This window comes from Osmerus eperlanus, chromosome 6 (genome assembly GCF_963692335.1).
Source record: "Osmerus eperlanus chromosome 6, fOsmEpe2.1, whole genome shotgun sequence".
NCBI classification, from domain to species: domain Eukaryota; kingdom Metazoa; phylum Chordata; class Actinopteri; order Osmeriformes; family Osmeridae; genus Osmerus; species Osmerus eperlanus.
The window spans coordinates 19,419,377-19,441,130 of record NC_085023.1 but is presented as its reverse complement, the minus strand read 5'-3'; the positions used below and the strand labels follow the sequence as shown (position 1 = coordinate 19,441,130).

General features: G+C 40.7%; 1 protein-coding gene across 1 annotated transcript in view; it reads left to right on the top strand.

Moving 5' to 3' along the window:
- The first annotated feature begins 6,350 nt into the window (after positions 1 to 6,350).
- LOC134022597 (AT-rich interactive domain-containing protein 5B-like) overlaps positions 6,351 to 21,754 on the top strand; it is a 46,739-nt gene continuing 31,335 nt past the window's right edge. The window contains exons 1-3 of the mRNA XM_062464234.1: positions 6,351 to 6,389; positions 6,745 to 6,999; positions 13,346 to 13,580. Coding sequence (XP_062320218.1) covers positions 6,369 to 6,389; positions 6,745 to 6,999; positions 13,346 to 13,580 — 511 coding nt within the window. The 5' untranslated portion in view covers positions 6,351 to 6,368. The remainder of the gene's footprint in view (positions 6,390 to 6,744; positions 7,000 to 13,345; positions 13,581 to 21,754) is intronic.

Below are 21,754 nucleotides of genomic sequence, written 5' to 3'. Positions count from 1 at the left end.
TTAAAAAACTCTTTGGTTGCTTTCGCAGTATGCTTCGGGTCATTGTCCATCTGCACTGTGAAGCGCCGTCCTATGAGTTCTGAAGCATTTGGCTGAATCTGAGCAGATAATATTGCCAGAAACACTTCAGAATTCATCCTACTGCTTTTGTCAGCAGTCACATCATCGATAAATACAAGGGAACCAGTTCCATTGGCAGCCATACATGCCCACGCCATAACACTACCTCCACCATGCTTCACTGATGAGGTGGTATGCTTTGGATCATGAGCAGTTCCTTCCCTTCTCCATACTCTTCTCTTCCCATCATTCTGGTACAAGTTGATCTCGGTCTCATCTGTCCATAGGATGTTGTTCCAGAACTGTACAGGGTCTTTTAGATGTTTTTTGGCAAACTCTAATCTGGTCTTCCTGTTTTTGAGACTCACCAATGGTTTACATCTTGTGGTGAACCCTCTGTATTTACTCTGGTGAAGTCTTCTCTTAATTTTTGACTTTGACACAGATACGCCTACCTCCTGGAGAGTGTTCTTGATCTGGCCAACTGTTTTGAAGGGGTTTTTCTTCACCAGGGAAAGAATTCTTCTGTCATCCACCACAGTTGTTTTCCGTGGTCTTCCGGGTCTTTTGGTGTTGCTGAGCTCACCAGTGCGTTCTTTCTTTTTAAGAATGTACCAAACAGTTGATTTGGCCACACCTAATGTTTTTGCTATCTCTCTGATAGGTTTGTTTTGATTTTTCAGCCTAACGATGGCTTGCTTCACTGATGGTGACAGCTCTTTGGACTTCATATTGAGAGTTGACAGCAACAGATTCCAAACACAAATACCATACTTGAAATGAACTCTAGACCTTTTATCTGCTCCTTGTCAATGAAATAACGAACTCCCATGAGGGAATAACATACACCTGGCCATGGAACAGCTGAGCAGCCAATTGTCCAATTACTTTTGGTCCCTTAAAAAGGGGGGGGGGGCACATATAAAATGTATTGTAATTCCTACACCGTTCACCTGATTTGGATGTAAATACCCTGAAATTAAAGCTGAAAGTCTGCACTTAAAGCACATCTTGATTGTTTCATTTCAAATCCATTGTGGTGGTATACAGAGCCAAAATGATGAAAATTGTGTCAATGTCCAAATACTTATGGACCTAACTGTAGATATATAGATATATATATATATCTATATATCTATGCAGTTGATTGTCTTGGATGGCATTATGGAACTGAACGTTTTGGGGGAGATTTTCTTCTTCTGTGGTGCCCCAGATACACCAAAGGGGCCATCACTGCGTGGGTAAGTTCACCTCCGGCACTATAACCCTCGCTTACCCCACATTTTACCAGGGGGTTTGTTTTCACATTCGCCATTAATATTTCACAGGTGATGGCCTCCAGATGGTAAACATGTTATAATGGAAAATGTCCATGACGGTTCAATACAAAACACTGGTTTAGTTGGGTGAATGTAATTTACACAAATTCCAACAGATGGCAGTAATTCCTTTGCCTGAATTCTGGGAGCGATGCCCACCAAGGTGAGAGAGGGTGGATATTTCAAATATCTTGCATGTCAGCAAGATACAACTGAAAGATGAATACATTATAACATGTTCAATTAGTTGGTCTGAAGTTAAACGGCAAGTTGAGTGAACATTCATCGACCACTCTTTTCTCTGGGGACATTTAACAGAAAATCAACATCTGTTCCCATTACCGGAAGATACCAGCCTTTCAAAGAACAATAGCAGCACATGTATTTTCATAATAATGACCCTTTTAGAGTAAACAAGCACAAAGTCTGTCTCGTCCCTCATTTGCTCTTTTTCTGTTGACAAACCCTGAAAAGACAAAAACACATTGGCACACGATTAATGATACATGTAAATAGTCTTTGAACAACAGGGTCAAGGGTGAGACAGGTGGCTAAACTGTCTTGATAGAGTTGGCCTCGATCCACTCCTGTTCCAGAAAGCCCTTTCTTGCAACACTCACACATGTCAGGCATTTGCATGGGAGCGATTGGACATAAATGGATAACACATGACTCAATCTCTAGGCTTCAACAGCTGCACAGACTCCGCAGTTATTGGACAAATATGATTTGCCTCAGAGCGAGTCTTCAAAGCCTTTCAAATGTGGAATTCTTTACGTAAGCTGAAGTAAATAGCGATATTGAAAGGGATTTGCTGCAACAATAAAAAAAAAACAGTGCTGCTCTTCTTCATGTCGGATCATTATAACCTTGACAACTATGTGTTTTCTACGTTAAGAATGAAAACAAAGACTTGAATGGCTTGCTGCTTAGCTTCTGCTCCATTTACTGTCTCTATAATAAACTCACAGATGTTTTACATTAATATTTATAACTTAAATCAGGCCTCTGTTGAAAACGTCCAAACATAGCAAAGGATTGTGTTCTCATCTATGTAATAGACAGCAACTACTCCAGTCTAATTTACCAAAAGGAAAGTTTACAGAGAGTGGTTTCAGGCATAGGTCATTAGCCTTCTCAAAATACCCCTGTCACCATAGCAACTTCAAGTGACTCCTAAATTGCCACGTAAAATGAGATAAATTATTAATGCTGAGAGTTTTTTCTCAGCTAGCACCGCACTCTCAACATAATGCATTATTTGCCTCTTCGCTGCATTGGAACAATGCTGCATGCGGTTATGAACAATATCTAGACGTTGTTTATTTTCTTTTTTATTTAGCGATTTTCAGGGACTGTGGTTATAAGTAGATAAGCAGCCTGCTGCTATATTGCTCCAAAACATTGAGCAGCGATTAATGCGAGATTTCTTGATCCCCATCATAAAATTAAACTTGTCTACCTAGTCTGACTGATACGTATCAATTGCAACTGTTTGATTTGTGCACAGTCAACGTGAATAACCGAAGTGTAAAGATTTGGCGAGGTGGGCTTTGATGGCTGAATCTACACCCCAGTAAGGGATGCAGTGACCCCTGGCTTGATGCTTGGTGTTTGATGTCCCCAGGGTTCACTGACTGCAGTTCCATTATGAATCTACAGTGTATGCTTCTCATATGCAATACAAGTGCCTTTTCAATCACTCTCATATTCCAGTGAGTTAAACACTGTGTATTTGCATAAATGCATAATTCATTATTCTAATCTCAGTTTTGGATATAACGATAGTGCATGCTGATGGCAGGGCAGTTGTCCATTTTGTTGGTGGTTTTAGAATTTAGATTCACCCGGCACTTATATTCTATGATGCAATTTACATGTGCTATGCCAGCAATAAAGTCGAACTGGTGTTAACGCTCGTGTTCGCTTGAATAATATAAGCTCCACAGTGTATGATTACATTTCTGTGATGCTTAATAAAATGACTCGCTTGACATTATCATACCATTCAGCTGTAATAAGGACCGTGAATGTGAAATTGCATTTTGCAGTCAATTAATGAATTGTAATGGCAGACATTCACACTATGCCAAACAATGTTTATTTTATGAGTTATTTTAACCGACTTGCACATAGACATGTGATATGCATGTTCAACAACATGCAGCGAATGTACAATGAACTGTGTATGTAGACTTTGAGAATGTGGGATTAAGGCTATATGGTTACTGTATGTTTCATTATTAGAGTAGACTGCAAGACAGACAATGGGGACAAAATGAGAAAAATATATTATTTAGATATAAATTGAACAATGTAATCTCCAGCTCAGAGTTAGTAGTACATTGAATTGTTTGAGAATGAACTGCTGTCAAGACAGCCAAGGTTATTCATGTTTTATTCAGGTTCAATAGATCTGAACCGGCAAACACAAACTGAAATTCTCCTTGACTTCAACTGTGAGTGAATCAATCTTTTGAGTAAAACACACTCAGTTCCGTCTTCAAAGCCTCAAGCAGGAACATAAAAGAACATGCAGAGGTCATATGTGATTGGGTTTGAAATGTTAAACCACCTTTATAATGAAGCTCATAGGCTAAACTTGGATTGTAGCACAGCTCTGGTCTCCTGTTCCTGGGTCTAAATGCATCTAGCTAACCCTGGCCTTTGTCATTTAATCATGTGAACACAAAGCCCAGGTGTAAGGTTACATCTGATACGTGTGTCAGGGAACAAATTTACCTGATGGATTTTTAATGACATCACAAAGCTGGTTTTCCATGGTAAATTGATATTGAGTCAACAGTGGATTTCTGAATGAATGACCCCATTAAACTTACTAGTCGTCTCTGTAATTTCATTTCATAAGGCAATCATTTTTTATGGATTTACAAAGAGTATTTATTAGTATTTGTGTGAGTATTAACAGACTCACTGATTCTGAAATGTTTATACCAACTTGTAAAGCCTTTATCGGTATAATGCTCTGCTATTGTAGCTTGTTAAGATCTACATGGCAGCATCATTCTGCATCCACATGCACTGAAGGGATTGAGATAACCAATATAAGTGAACTGACTTTGGTAATTTTCTTGAAAAGTCAATGTTTGAATGTCCGTAATGGTTCTTGTGTTATCTATTACCACTGGGAGTGTGATGTGTGCAAGCAGCAGCTGGGTTCTGTTTTAATGCAGGTGAAACAATTTGCTGTTTTCAAATGTTTTTAGTTTCATGTGCTTTTATTTCTATTCTCTATAAACACAGAGTTACAGGACGTGACTCGTTTATAACAACCCTTACATCAAGCTGTACATTTGCCTTACAATGTGGTGATCACCGCTGGACTCTATTGACAACAAGCACTTTTAATTACCAGATAAGGGATAAAGTAGTCCCACTGATTGACCAGGAACTTCATTACGTCCCCTGTCATTAATGCAAGTCTATTGATTTTGTCATTTAAATGGCCAGGGATTCAAAAAGAGAGAACGGTTAGCTATTCAATCAACCCCACACTTAAACAAACCTGTGCTGCAGAAAAAAGCACATTGTATGCATGGCAAATCCATTCGACGATTCATAACAATTGTGATCTGCTAAACCACACTGCTTTAAAACAGTAGCCTTTACGCCATTGTTGTTCTGATTGGTCTATTGTTCTAATGTTTATAGAGGTCATTCACATTTTGCCTGCCAAATTATCTCTCAGGCTATTAATTCTCCACGCTGTCTTTCCAACTGTCTTTTATCCTCATAGCTAGCGGTCCTTTGTGGGAAATGTGTCACTTTCTCAGGAAGGAAAACACTCAGCTGGATAGAGATCAATGCGCTCCGTCCCTGTAATTTCAAAAAGCATATTGCGTAATCGTGTACTTAAAATAACCGGTGTCAGAAAAATGTCGCTGTTGCTCTGAGCTTTTCTATCGGATACAAAAGGGCAAGGGTGGGAGGGAAATGAACAGCTATGTAGCCAACTGAAGAACTTAGCAATCGATGAATGACCTACAGTGTGTTTACCGCGCATAAGCGACTAAAATGCTTGGACTGTGGGCATTCAGGAAATGTTACACTATAAGCTACTTCTAACCTATATAATATAGAAGTGCTTTAATGACAAGGGTGTTAAACTACAACTAGCTTACAAATATTTTCATAATTCATCTTCCAGTCCCCGTGTGTATGAATTTAGCATCTCTAAGGACTATTTTAAAGGGTTTCTGGCGAATAGCAGGCTTGCCTTTCTGGCATTGACTTATTCCAGCCAAATTCAATGCCTAATGAATTTAATAAAATCATGACGCTGTTGCCATTTCGGACAGAGATATTCCTTCAAACGTTTCGATAAAGCAATTATTTTCAGCAGACCAACGCACCCCTACCAGGACCAACTTCCCTCAAAGCAATAACGAACGTCCCGCTTCCCACATTTCCTTTTGAGGAAACATTTGATAGCCCTATTAACTTTCATGTTACATTGTTTCTTGAAGGCATCCACAGCAAGCGCCCTTGTATCATTACTGTGAGAAATGTGCTTTCATAGAGAACGTCTTTACACAGGTCCTGTAAGATAGATAATTAAAAACTGAACAAATGCATTTAATTTGGTTGTTGAATATTTGTTAATTCAACAGCAATTTACATATCAGCTGATTAAATGAATAATACACTCTTATCAATAACTTATAAAGTTAAATCTTTAGTACAATTAAGTGTCATGGCCAAGTATGTTCTGCAATAGTGAATGTAGAGGTTTATCTGGGTCTAAAATGTCAATTGTGCTTTTTTCATCAACAAATGGACACACTATATCTAACATTGCGATACTTAAATCACGTCTGTGAACAGAAAAAAAATCTAAATGTGTGTAATTTTGAAACCAGCGAGTTTTTAAACTTGAAACAAGATACAGTTCTTACAGGACCTTCGGCAATCCATTCAAGCCAACAAGTTTGGAGAGCGTGTTGAGTTTAATCAATTCAGAACGTCAAGATGGAGCGGAACTCACTCAAGGTAATACATGTGTTAATAACAATTCATTTATAGCATTTTTACATGTATATTTGTACACATTATTCGCTTACTATTACAATGTGTTTTGCGGTATAACCCACACTTTTACATATTTTGGGATATACATATATTGGCTAATCATGTTAATAACTTAAATAGTTAGCTTTATTATTGAAAACCTATACTGAATACAGGCTACCCTGTCCTAAAACCGTGTGCAGGTGGTAGTCCTTAGCAATATGTTTTTTGCCACGAAATGCTAAATTGCGCATTGTCAATGTTTCGTCTTTCCTGTTATACTGTTTACTATACAATGAACAATTCACTAATGACCTTTTTTGTTGTTTCCCAACAGTGGGTAGGCTCATCTTGCGGTTTACATGGACCATATATATTCTACAAGGCGTTTAAATTTCATCGGAACGGTAAACCAAGGATTTTGTCCCTTGGAGACTTTTTCTTCGTGAGATGTAAACCAGAGGACCCGATTTGCATAGCGGAGCTACAGCTGCTCTGGGAGGAAAGAACCACAAAACAACTTTTATCAAGCTCCAAACTTTATTTTTTACCAGAGAATACTCCTTTGGGAAGGACTGTAAAACACGGAGAGGTAACAACGCGCTTTATTCTCTCAAACCTGTTACAACTTCTCCTCCCTCTAATGAATAACATCATTATTTCATCCCAAGCATTCAATGTGGCGTAGCCTTACAGCCTTTATGCTACATGTGTCACAGTGACACTGCTTACATTGACGTACTGACATTGATCTATTAAAAACAGCAAATGATTGACCCATTGCAGTATTTTTGTCAACTTAAGATAGACTACCGCTTATGTGTTCGTTGCATAGTGTCAACTGCTGAATGTGCACTTCAATATGTCCAGCTGCGCGCAATAAGGCTCGTGCGCTCTATGGGGTTAATTGTATTAGAGAAGAAAATCCGCAAGAATCCAGCGCGTATGGCAGTGTTGTTATCTTTCTGTAAGATGCTTGTCAAATGGCGACATATGAACGGAAATTGAGAAATGGCAATGAATGCATGAGATCATAAACGTTCTCCAGTAAACATTATTTATATATTTCTTGCCTGTCAGTGGTTCGAAACATTTGCCCAGTCTTTGAAGGAAGTGGAAACACGTCAAACTACTTAATCATTTGCATAATTTCCATAAAGTCATTGGCATTCCTGAAAATATGATAATGTCAACTGAAATTAACTGCACCATTAACTGCACCACGAGCGAGCTACTCGATGGCAAAGATATCTCGATATTGTTGGCAGTGACAATACGATTAACTGTGGCTAAATGTGACGCCGTGTTATGGGGAACAAATGACGAATGGCTGTGATAAGTTGCTAAAGGTGTTATTATTAGCAATATCATAACAATGTTTTATCATTGTCACTACTGCCAATTCATGTGACCGATGAGCATAACAATTTTCAGCTGATCACTATGTTTTGAGGTCACATGAATTTTGCCTGCGGTTGTAATTGTCATTGGAAAAGGACAAAGCCCCGCTTGGACATGACTATTCTGCTGATGCTTTACATTCTTTCCTCTTGAGTAACACAGTAGGTATCACGTTTCCTGTTCACGAGAAAGGTAGGCTATTTATACACTGCGTAAATTGAACAAATCCTTGGTTTTAGTTGGTATTTGCTTTGACCAATCATAGATTTAGCCCCTAAATGTATCGTAACGTCAGATTGTAAACGTGGTGTCGATTTAGGAACGAGCTCGTGCAATAAGGACAAGTCAACACCGCCCCTTGAGAGCTCTGATTTGCATAGCAAAGTGGTGATATTCCTCTGGATTGGATATCTGGACAATATCATTCAACTCATTTCAGGATCAAAGGACAATGCCCAGAGTGTTGTCTTTGGAGAATCAATAAACTTACTCAGAACATGCCTGAAGTAATGAGGTGTGATTTAACTTTTGTTTGACGATAATAGGGGTTTAGCCTTCAGATACCAATATAGCTTCTGGATGAACGCTTATCCCTCTTAAAATCCTCTCAGTCGCCCAGAGGTACAATATGTTAAAGTGTACTGTTTATTCTGCTGACTCAAATCAAAGGAACTTGATTGAACATGTTTCAAAAAGTTGCCCTAGTCTGATTACACTGGAGATTCCTCTAACAACTCCAGTCAGTTTTATGACCTTCACTCACATAAAATATAATCTGACTTGCTCTACCGCATAATAACAGAAATATCATGAGTCAACTAATCTTCCACTAGCTTAAAAGATTTTGTGTGCATGACTTATAGTTGTACTGTAGTAAACTTTAATTGTACACAGTTGACTGCAGATGAGGACAAAAAAAACGCATACATGTTTTCTCCAACGGATACAAATCTATACATCTCTGAAGACATCCCTCCTGGTGTCATCTGTGCAGATGAATTCATTGAATTCAAATTCAATGAATTTGAATTTGAGTATTTCTCTGGTATGTTTGTTGTTCTGTGCTCCCCCTTGTAGTGCGGCAGGGTGACAACAGACTTCCCATTGAGCTCATTCACCTTCCACTGACAACTGTCCCTCCCCTCCACCTTTCTCTGTCCACTTGTTCACCTCCCCTAATGGATCTGAATGAAAAGAACTGGTGGAGGAAACATGGAAGACAGCCTCTTGCACCGATCCAAGGCTTTTGAATGTGTTTGAGGAGGGGGGGTTTTCAAGTGTATGTTTCAGGGTTAGGAGTGCAGCTGAACTATGTCCTGTGTCAAGGCAGTTTGTGTTTCGGGAGTTTGTTCCCTTTATAACAAAGTTTCTATTTGCGGGGTCTGAATATTTAGTGTTCATGTCTCTCCCACACACTCCCAAAATAACAGTCACATGCCATGGGTTAAACTGGTTATGGAGTGACATAGTATTTAATGTTGTCTCTCATGCCCTTCTAATGTCTATGTTGGCTTCTATTTCAGTTTGTTTTTAGGCTTGTGTTAACATAGAGCCGTTTTAGATCATCCTTACTGCACTAAAGCCACTTCAGTTGCGCTGCAGCTAATTGTTGAGCTTTATCTCTGCCAGGTTTCACGGTTAGTGCAAATGTTGGAACTCGAAATGTTCCCTGAAAGGTGAGCCTCTGCATTTGGACGTAACAATATACATTTACATTTAGTCATTTAACAGAAGCTCTTATCCAGAGCGACTTACAGTAAGTACAGGGACATTCCCCCCGAAGCAAGTAGGGTGAAGTGCCTTGCCCAAGGACACAACGTCAGTTGGCATGACCGGGAATCGAACTGGCAACCTTCGGATTACTAGCCCGACTCCCTCACCGCTCAGCCATCTGACTATGTAGTCTCTTCTTCTCCATTCCAAGTGAAAAAAAAACAGTGAGACGGCACAGCAATAACTGCAGCAGGAGTATTGATCGCTCTGGAAAACACTTTGGAAGCTATCCAGAGACATCTTTGGCTTGATGGCACAAGTGCATGACTGTTGCAGTGCCTGGAACCAGTCTGTGGGGGAAACTAGATGGTATTCATCTGCTACTTATTGTATATTCCTGGAGGGATTCATTTTAGATAATGGATAATTCTGGCCTTTTGGGATGGCGGTTGAGTTCAGTTAGTAAGCACATAAGTGGTTCAGACTTGTAACCCGCAGTTCATTTTGGCATGTTACATGTAAAGGCTCATGAGAGATTCATATTGTTTTCATAGCCAGGGAATATTATACCAACTCTTCCTATGCACACAACAATGACAGGAATTTAAAGCAGGGTAGGGGGGGGCAGCCCCCCCCAATAGAAAAAGCCATTAACTCTGAACATTGCCCTCAAGTGAATTCCTTTTGCGTCTTGAAAATAGCATGTAAATTATTGTCAGGTTTTTAGGATTGAACAGGGTCATTTAAATAGAAAACCATGTACTAGAAATGGCTTTAAGCACATCCCACTGGTTTGTGTTATTTCCACACACAACTTGGTTTTAAATGAACTGTTTTGTTATATACATACAGCATAATGATACGTTACAACTGACGACAGAGCCTTCTCTCTCAACACGAGAGATTGGTGGGCCTATACTGTTTCAGATTGGTTTACACTTTGTCATTGACTAACCGCTTAAACATCAAAACATTTCCCATAATGCATGACTAGGGAGCCCGGGGCTATAGTGGATCATTATAACCTTTGGAAGAACGAAACCACAGATGAGTGGTTCTTACTGAATGTGCCTGCTATATTTTCATTCTTCAGCGAGGGCTCCTAGCACCGTTTCAGATTGTTGTGTTTTAAAACTGTGATTATGCACCGCACAGACAAAATAATATAGCAAACATTCAGCTGTGAGTTTGGGTTTTAGTGTCTCCTCAGCTCGTTTTAATTACACACTGTCCAAACACATCTAATACGGGTAGGCTACCATGACATTTTGTGTTTAGTTCAATGTCGTTGCGGCCTTTGTTGTCTATACAAAATATAGAAAAGTATAACTCTATAAATGAAATGATTAACCCGTTTATGAACCATTGACACTGTCAGCCATACAATCAACCAAACAGTCAGCCACAATAATCATTCTCAGTCTGACTTGTAATCTAGAAGCTAATGATTAACAGTTTATGAATAATAGTATAACCCGACTGGGGTGTACTTGCCATGTGCCCACTGGAGGGCTCTTTTTTAACAGATAGGTTGAGTTTGCTTTGAGACAGAGTAGCCAAGGTCAGTCCAGAGGAGGATAGATAATGAACTCATATTGTGTTTCACTCTCTCCATGGAGCGCACCAAGGAGCATTGTTCATGTCACCATGTCCATTACTCAATTACTAATCTCCTTTAGCCCCAAGAATTCCTGGGCTGACCCCCTGGGCCAGCAGCCTGAAACCTTCTCAGCGTGACTGGGCACGGCCAACAGCCTCCTGACTCCTCGACTCAAAGGCCTGTCCAACCAATGTGACGCTACGCCTCAAAATGGTGACATTCTGGAATGTCCCACACTGTTCCAAATTACACCCCAGTGTCCCGTCCCATGCCAGAGTATAGGATAGTGATATGGATGTCACAGGGCTTTTAATTGGATGATACAATCTAGGGGCACTATGGCACTGTTAGTGAAATATAACAGCGTGTTTTTGTCAGGGATACAATTGACATGAACTTGATAGATGAGGGTATTTTGAGAAATCCTATAATAGGTCCACAGTCAGTTCATTGCAAACGTTTATTTACAGAACTTGATATATATTTAACTCTCAAAACATGTCACACATGTTTACTCTGTACAGCGATATAGATCAGGACACATGTCCATCACTGTGTGTAAATAAGCCTTCTTTGAATTGGTTTATTTTGGAGAGGGAGCACATGTCATTGTATGTCCTTTGCCCTATATGTGGCTTGGTGTTTTTTTTTTATCTCACCCCTCCTTAAACTAACAGGACTGTGTGCCAACTGTGTTTGAGTGAACTGTGTTTCATCTGTTCATCTACCGGTGATGTATTACATTGACAGCTGTTGACTGTCAACCGTTTGTGAAACATGTGAAACTAGTTCTTAAAGGAGATGGCTAGTTATAGCATGCTGAAAGTGACACACATTGCATAGACACATACAGTACACAAGACATAAACACACACACACACAAGCACACTACTTGTCACAATAATGTGAGTGGTTTGGCAGAAGTGTGTTTTTGTCGACATTTCCCTGTGTTGCACAACGTATCTGGTATGAAGTCAATACCGGGAAATCTATTTAGATATCTTAGTTGGGCTGCCTGATATTAAATATCATGTATTTCCTTTGACTTGCCTGTTTTGAGGGATCATATACCAGGCAATTACATTAAAGTATATGAGTAAAGTATATTTCAGTCGAGTTGCTTTTAGCTGCAGGCATCAACTATCCACTGCTCAGTGGTTATAAATCTGGAGTTTTACATTATTCAAATGACCTCCTTTTTTTGAGCAAAGAAAAACATTTTTTTCTTGCATGGAGCCAGCCAGCGCAGCAACCAGTTTCAACCACCAACCACTTGACAGCTCTAGACAGCTCATTATAGAATGGCTGAGAACTCATGTTTGATGTTTTCACTTACTGAAAAGACACAGATATATGAAGCTGTTCCTCACAGCTTCTTTTTTTTCTTTCTTTTTTTCTTGATATCACTAACTGTTATGGATTTGCTGTGTGTTTTGTGGAGAGATATGGGTGGATTGGCAGACTGCACAAAGTGTGTGTGAGCATGCGCATGTGTGTCTGTACAGTCGGGAGTGTGCGAACATGTGTGTTTAAAGGTACAGTAGCTTTAGGGGAGATGTGTGTACAAACAGATGCGTATTAAATGGTAGAAAGCTTTTTTTTCCATTTTCTCTGTATGGACACATCTGCCCTCCAGATTCTGTAGGCCTCAATAACATTTTCCCACCGCCCCTCTCTTACCCAGCCTGATGACAAGCCCAGCACCCATTATTTCACAAAATGGAAACACATTTCAACATTTCTAAGTGAGACTTTTTCCATTGCAGTAGCGGTTCTTCCAAAACACAAAAGTTAATTTTAATCTCCATCAATGGAGTAGAAACAGCCCTGGAACCTACTTGAGGGTATCAGATCTGAACAAAAGGCTGCTCTGTGATGTTTTTCTTTTTGTCCCTGACTCTGATGGCAACAATAGCAACTTGGAAAACCCCACTTCGGTAATACAGCAGGTTCTGCTGTTGCTGATCTACAGCCTTCAAAACATAACATTTGTAAAGTGCAATTCTGTTGACACCCCTCCCAAAAAATTACTGAACTGGCGTTTGGCACCTTGCTAAGTAAATAAAGTGAGTAAATTTAGCAAGGTGCCAAACGCCAGTTCACCTCTGGATGTCCTTGTGCTGGTTCTCTCTCTCTCTCTCTCTCTCTCTCTCTCTCTCTCTCTCTCTCTCTTTCTCTCTCTCCCGGCCTTACACTTCTTTCTCCTTCTCCTGCCTCCTCCCAGCATGAGGTCATTGCCGTGTCAGAGAAGGTCATCGTGCGACTGGAGGACCTGGTGAAGTGGACGGCTCCAGACTTCTCGGGATGGGCCCACGGGCTGCAGGCGGAGGCGCTCAAGCCGGCCGTGCTACGAGAGCTGGGCACCAACGGACGGCGGGAAGCCCTGCACCGGTACCGGGAGAGCACCCTGACCAGCGGCCTCAACTTCCGAGACATCCAGAGAGAGAGGGCCCAGCTAGGTGAGCCCGCCGGCCACGTGTTTTTCAGTGTGTCCCCGTTACATTTACAGACATTTACACTTACATTTAGTCATTTAGCAGACGCTCTTATCCAGAGCGACTTACAGTAAGTACAGGGACATTCCCCCGAGGCAAGTAGGGTGAAGTGCCTTGCCCAAGGACACAGCGTCAGTTGGCATGACCGGGAATCGAACTGGCAACCTTCGGATTACTAGCCCGATTCCCTCACCGCTCAGCCACCTGACTCCCCATTCTGTCTCTGCTGTGTGCTGTCTCGTCGTTTGTCAGTTGGGAGGGATTTCGATCATGATTGGCCATGCTGTTACCGCGTGCTTGTGTTTGTATTGAGGGTGCGAATTACAGGGGGGTTTGGGAGGGTCTGACCCCCCTAATTAAGACTTCGACCCCCCCAAAAGAGGTAAAAGCAACAGGTCGGGGGGGGGGGGCTCGATACACGCCCTGGAGAAGAAGTTGACCCTCCCGCTTGTCATTGTATAATTCGCAACTCTGTAATTGTATTTGAGTCTTGATCTTCTCCGCAACTTTCTTGAGCTGTGTTTTTTATTTGTGAGGATGGTTTTGCGAATTCAGGATATTACGTTACGGTAGAGTAATACTTGTTGTTCTTATGCATTCAGTGTATACAGTGTGCATCACTCCTGTCAGTGCATTCTATGGACTTGTTTTCCGATCTGGTATTTGTCATATGCAGGACTATTATAATCATTGATGTATTTGATTTCTGCACTGGGGTATTTCACCGCCGCATTGAACATGAATCACTAGATAAAAAAGCAGCAGTCTTGGATGAGTCATGCTAAGCCGACTGCAGATATGAAACACTTTTAGTTTTATTCATACAGAAGAATTGAGAAGAACTTTGTGTTTCCTTTGAAACTTTGTATGTTTTTTTACCCTTTAAGAAGATAGTAAAGTAATGCACTGTGAAATTGTTTTATGAAGGTACTTGCACTTTCATAAAGTGCTCAAAACCAGCACATATACCACAACTGTGGGTAGTAGCTTGCCGTTTTCTTGAAATTACACTTTAATTGCCTCTTAATAATTCATTTTTTCATTATCAAAACCTTTACGTAAGAGTGTTGAACCAAAGAAACGAACCAATACCTCATAGAATAGTTTATTGAAGGATTATATATTGAGTCTCTCATTGTCTACATGTGCAGTAACTATATGGGGAGTGCTGCGCCTCTGGCCTTTGAATGTCATATTGCCCTTGGATACATTCTGCATTGTTGTAATCTCGTGCACAAAGTGGAAGGGAAGATCAATAATGGACACTTTGTCGTTTTACAACAGGAGGAATCAATAGTGTTTGAGTTTGTCTGTGTGTGCATGTGTCAGAGTCAGCTTGTGTTCATTAATGATTGTGTTGACGTTTCGCTTATTGAGTGTGTTATGGCCATTCACTGAGTAAAGTTTCAGACGTAACCACCCCCTCGTCACCCATCCCCCTCGCCACCCATCCCCCGATCACCCCCCCCCCCACCCCGTATAGATTTTCAGTGACGTTTCTCTCTCAAGCCTGATGATAACGACGATCATTTGTGTTGGCTATAACTGTGATGCTAAGGAGTGATGTCATCGGTAATGATTCCATCACCGTGTATATAAATGCTCTTGTCACTTAGACGTGCTACTCTGCCAGTGCATGTGCCAGGTCAGCACTTCCTGGCCCAGCGCATCACCAGCAGCCTTTGATCTGTGGTGTGGGTTGATGTGTAGTCAAACGCATGGTAAGATAAGGATTGTTCGTACTCACACAAAACATTCAGGGACAGGCTATAGTACTAAGTGCAGGATGGCGTGTATACTGTGTGTAATGCACCACTGACTGTTGAGATTAAATGTTTATTGAAAGGAGATATAGAGCCCTTGTGGAGCGCTTTGAGTGTGTCTCTCAATGTCCTTGCTGGCCTTGTGATAGATATTGTGTTTTCACATTCCTTGAGTATGATATGATAAATTAGCATTCAGAATGCCTCCATGTTAGTAGTTAAAGTCCACGTAAAAGGGTGCCTGCTTGCTTGATCCTATTCAGAACGTTCTGGATAAGAGCGTCTGCTAAATGACTAAATGTAAACTATCTATTTATTAGCCCCGAGTATGCCATGTCAGGCATAGGCTTGTTCAACAAAACAGGATACTGCTATAATCTTGCAGACTGCATTGAAAACAATTGTGAGCTAAAAGGTAATAAAGTGTGCCATTGTTATCGAGGGAAACATTTTTCTTTTCTTCCTTCAAGCGTATCCTAACATTTCCTGGCACACAGCCAATTTGAGGCACTGCACTCTGCATTTGTCTCTCAGCGTAAGAAAAATGCTGCAAGACACATTTTGTCACAGTGGTATTGTTTTAGATCTAAATTATACGGTTCGTCATTTTTGGCAAGCGAGCAAAGAATTGGGTTCAAAAGGCAGAGAGAAACAGAGGTCCACACAGAAAAAAAAAGTAATTAATTTGAGAACAAGCGACCTTTCCTGCCATGCAGCAGCATCGACCACTGTGATTCTTTAACTGCGAGGCGAGAGAAGATTGGTGTCATAATTCAAGTGCCATCTTGGGAAACACTGAACTGTTTTAAAGGCACTTCACAGTGAGAGCTTTGGCAGGGTTAAGACTAATATTACACTTAGGCCTATATGGACCCACAGCTGCAAGATGAGCAATTCCACCAACGTGGGCCACAAAAGTTAACATTCCGACTGTCTGTCCCTAGAGGACTGTCCCATTTTTTGCCTGTCGAAATTGCTTTTCTTGTTTCATTCCACTAGCCTGGGCATGAGACAGCAGAGTTGGGTTTTTCAGGCAAAATACAGAGATTTTTTTAGACTGTCATCTGGTGTTTAGACCAACTGTATTTGGTACCACCTATAACCAATATCTAACAGCAAGTACGAATTTGCCGCAGTACATAGACCAATAACTGCAGATATTGGTAATTTGGTGGAGATGGAGCCATACAATTGGAATATGATATTGCTGTGTGCATTACCAGAACATTAGAGTGAGTGGTTGATCTATAAAACAAGTGTGGACCATTAGACCCGTGATTCTCTCCTTCTAAACTGTGGCCCTCTGTCACCCGGTGTGGCTCTTACAGCTGAGACGATGACAGAGATTATGCAAGGTCACATTTCTTCCCCTACCCCCCCCCCCCCTTTCCTCATACTATCACCACTGTGCTCACCTTCAGGGCAGTGGTGGAGGAATCTTCTGGAAGAAAACAACGCCGGCTCTTCTCCAGAACCTTCATTCTTCAATTTCACAGCCCCATTCTCCACTTGCACCTGAGACTAAAATGGCACATGTCCTAGCAATCACGGATGTACGATGTTGAATGGAACATTCATTATCTATGCCGGCAGACACACCGAACCATCGGTGATATTCGGGGTTCCCGTCTGAACATCTAATATTAATATGGTCCTGGGAGTCTGTCCTTTCTTTTCTCAGACTTTTCGGAAATACCAAAGATTACTAATGTTGATACAAGAGAGTGGAGTGATAAAACAGCAGAAAAGAACCTGTCTGGTCCACATACCTGCTTAATCTTTCTAATACTGCATGCATTACAAACATCAGATGTATCTTTTACAGTAAAGACAGAATCTTGCTAAGGATTCTCCTGGAAATGTCTAAGATATGTACGGCATGTTGCAGCAGAGACAGTTGAAATGAGAGTATTGTGAGCTGAACTTGAACCCATTTTATTTGCTTCTTTGTTGCATTTCTTCCACCTTCTGCAATTTCCTCAGAACTAATTCAGAAGCTGGCCAAAGCTTGTGCTTCTATTTAATGAAGTGTTTGTATTGATTTTGCTCCTCACTCTGCTCTGTTACTGCACTTGAATAGAGAGATATATAGATATATAGATATATAGAGAAATAGATAGACAGATATAATGAAAGAATGATAGATAGATCGTTTCTGTTTATGCTCATTTCCTCTTCATTATTTTCAGACCTGTTGGGGAGAGAATCACAAGCTGTTTTTCTACACTGATCTGCTCATATCATTAATTCCCTTATGACTGAGGCCTGGCCGGAAGCCAGAGAATTCTAAATCTGTAAGCAGTAAATTGTGTGGCGGGGTGGAAAAATCTATTAGATGTGGGGAGCATTTGAGCATGCCTCGAATTTGAATGGGAACAATAGAAGGAAAGACAGTAAACCACGACCTGTTCTGGCTTGCAGTCGCTTTATAATCAAATTTGGATTCCAACACCAGAAATAAATATTTATTCTTTTTTTAAATGTATTATTCTTTTTTTTTGGTGTGTGAAATGTCACAGTGTGTTTCCAGCTGTTTTTGCATGTACCCTGGGGGTTGAATGACTGGACTGCTGGACGGTTTAACAATGAGAGTGGAACACTGCAGTGACCTCAGAGGAAATGAAGGGTTCTGTCGCTCCATTAGTCGGGTCTGAAACAACAGAAGCACTATTGATGTGACCTCTCCCATAACATGAGAGACATCTCAAACAGCTAGCAGAGCTCTCAGAGGGCACACAGAGAAAGAGAGAAACAGAGTTAGTTATGGAGACAGAGAGTGATTGTCTGCTCCAATATTTCCAGACTGTATTTATTCCTTATTGAATTAGGTGTTTTAAAATTCAAGCTTTGAAACACAATAAAGACACACAATGAATTGAGTTAGACTCCCCTTAAATCTAAAACGCACGCTCTGCACACTAATGCACACCTCATAGTAGCCCTTAGAATTACATTTATTGAGGTTGATCTGAGTGTATTCACTTTGTTTACGAATATTAAATGTGGCTTTTATTACGTACAGTAGCCTATCAAACCCGTCCTCCAGAGTTGGAATGACTCACCCTTTTTATTGCCATTTTATCATTCCTTAATATCTCTGAATATTTCATGAGAACACATATTAGTCTGTCTGTGTTATGAATGCACGTCAAGCTGTCTCCTGTTGCGGTGTGTTTGAGCATGTTGCAGTTACTGGACAAGAGTCCTTTCACAACATGCTTTGAGGGAAATCCAGTCAGAAAGAAATACCATGGAAATAGCACGCTGTACATTTCAGAGCATCGGAACAATGCCATTGTCCTGCCGCGCTGGCTAATTGCAGTGCCGGTTGATTGATTCCAGACCCTAGAGTGTGCGATTTACAACCTTTAAGTCAGCGTTAAGGAAAAAGATTGGGGGGGTTTTCCAACGTCAGAAAAAAGCTGGAAATGGCACATTGCGCTTGCGAGCATTTGGAAAATGTTTTCATATTGAACTATTTATTGTTGTTCTCTGCCCTGTAAATGTGTAAGAGCTCTCATGGAAACGTAGGAAAGAAATTACAGCACAATAGTTCATTGATTCTGCCACTTCCTGTTGTCAAGGCAGTTATTTCATTTCCGTCTTTTGTACAAGGGGCACTTGGCAAATGACTTTTATTCATCACTATGTTATTCCCCTCCATTTCCTCTCCTAGCAGTTGTCCACTGGAGATATTGTGACCCTGTAGTTATGTTGTAAAAGAACATGAAACTAAGTCAATCTCAGTGTTTTTAAAAACTGAACGGATTAGTAGATGACAGTTTATGTAAGCACTATTTGCTTTGTGTTTGCACTGTACTAAACAATATACACACAGCAACTCATGAACAGATGGACTTTTATTATGACATATTGCTATAAAACTCTTTCTCAAGCCCAAATTAAAGCATTTTCCTCATGGGAACAAAGGACTTTAGTTTGATCAAAAGCTACTGAAGTCATTACCCGTTCAGAAGGATTGGCTGTGCCAGCAGCCTCTACAAATCCATGCAAATTGCACATTGTGCTGCTGGATGTAATGATTTAAATAGTTCCAGTTGGCTTAGTTATCGGCTGTTTATTTAAAGCCTTTCCTGTACAGATCTGCTGATAGCACAAGTTCTTATATAATGACAGGAATTCACAATGGGCTGTTCTGAATGACAGGCCACCTCCCCCCCCTCTTATCATAGCTCTTAAAATGGGCTACATGCTTGTCCTAAATAGCGTGTAGTATATTCCCCCTTTGCCTTTTTGTCCTTTTCACTGAAAACATATTAAATCATGTTTTCTTTTATGCGTTGTGCATGCCTGTATGTGTAGATATCTGTCATGGCTTTATAATGGGGCCCCTTTGAGGAAATACACACAGCCAGTTTCATCAAGAATGACATGTAATTCCCCACATGACCCAGTTCCCAATCTTTGAGATAAGATGTTATTTTTTCCCGAGGAATTCTCTCCTCAAATGAGAATGTGGCGTCCCATTTAAGGTACATTTAAAGGAAACATCTCATCTGTTTTATTTTGGGGATGCACATGGGAATATGGCCCTGGCTAGAAACTCTGTCACAATGTTTATGATGTGGATATCACAGCTGTTCAATGGAGTTTGTGTTGAACAACATGGCGTGACGAATAGGAGAGGCCGTCAGAAGAGATTGAATATCTTCACCTGAGTGCAAAAGCCTTTTAGACTTAGCTAGGAATGGTGGAAGGAATCACTGAGTTTTCTCCTTATAACCTTCTGTTCATTTTCAGAACTGGCTGTTCCCACACAACAATGTCTGTTCCATAACATCTACTGCTACTGTTAATGATTGCTGAATGAGTAGTTGTACCACTGCAATGGGTTGTGGGCAGTATCTGTGATGCAAAAGGCAAACAGTGGTATGAATCTCTCTGGGTTGTGTCACACAAAGACTCACTGTTAAGAGTCAGTTTATCAAAACACAATAGACCATGCACCCAGCGGTTTGGGTTCTAAAAAACCTGTGTTTCTTGTCTTGAAAACTACAACGCTCTGCTTGTTCAATGTCAATAACGCCTATTTCGGTTACAGGCAATTATGGTTTCAAGTTTCCTATATGATTGTAGAGATGCAGGGTTGAAGCTGTATAATTTTGTTTCGGGATGAAAGACCCCCCTTTGGAACATTCCATTGCCTCGTTTGTAACAGCCTTCCTCTTTGATAGTCAAAGGAACCAATTTGGCGCGAGAAGCCCCTGAATAATTTCATCATGTATTACAGAGCCTATTAAATGCAAACTTTTCAATCTAGCAATCAATAACGCAGACAGCTTACACTGGCCCCATGCCAGCCACATTAGAGCTGCTAGCTCTTGTTGCTAGGGAGCAGAGCCTGCTCTGGGGAAAGAATGTTTAATGTAATAGAATCACATAAATCAACTCAAGGAAAGTGCTGTTGTTTTTTTCCACTAAAACCATTTGAAATGGGAGTATGCTTTTGAAAGTGTGGTTTATTGCAATTTTTTCGGTGTCAACTGCGAGAACATCTGGAACCAAATTAAGAACAGTGTAGTCTAATTGTAGACTTTGTGTGCGTGCACGCGTGTACATGTTTGCCAGCGTGTGCAGATATTTCTGTATGCATAGCTGCGTGCCCAGTCCTTGTGCAGTACACTTGAATAAATCGAGGTGAAAAATATATAAACATTCCTTTTTTGTTACAGGACGCTCCGCCCCTCCAAATTGAGAGAGGCTTTTTGATAATTAAGAACAGGAACCAACTTGCTTCAAGAGCTCTCTCTCTCTCTAGTTCGCCCTCTCTCTTTCCACCGTCTCTTTCTCTGCCCTTCATACAGTTTCAATAGAACATTTCCTCTGGGTGTTTGTGCCCTTTTGTGAGAATACGATTCCCTTTGAAGGGGTTCACCACAGCCGACATGCCTTGTGAATGTAAAAGGCTGATAGCTCTTAAAGGCCTGATCTAAACTGTGGAGGGTTCCTGTGCAGCTTGATATTATTGCCGCGTAAAGACGAGTCAGTACTTGAGAGAGATGCAGAAGGGATGACTGAAGGCCAGTGAGTCATTATGGACGCGCAGTACCTCATGAATATGGAAGACATTGGATTATCTGTTTTCGTTCCTTGAAAACAAATACAAGGGTAGTGTGCTGGCCGTTAAAGGAATAAAATAAGATTTCCAGCTCCGTGACTTTAAACAGATGCTATCCTTTTTTGTGTTGTGGTGGGGTTTCAATAAAGATAAACGAACAGCAAGGCTGCCAACTGTTTACAGCCTCCCGGTGTCACGTCCCCACTATGATAAAGCATAGATGCTGCAGGAAGGAGAGGCGGATGAATCCGAGATGTGTTATACATTATGAAAGGAGTCTTGGCTAAATGGAAACA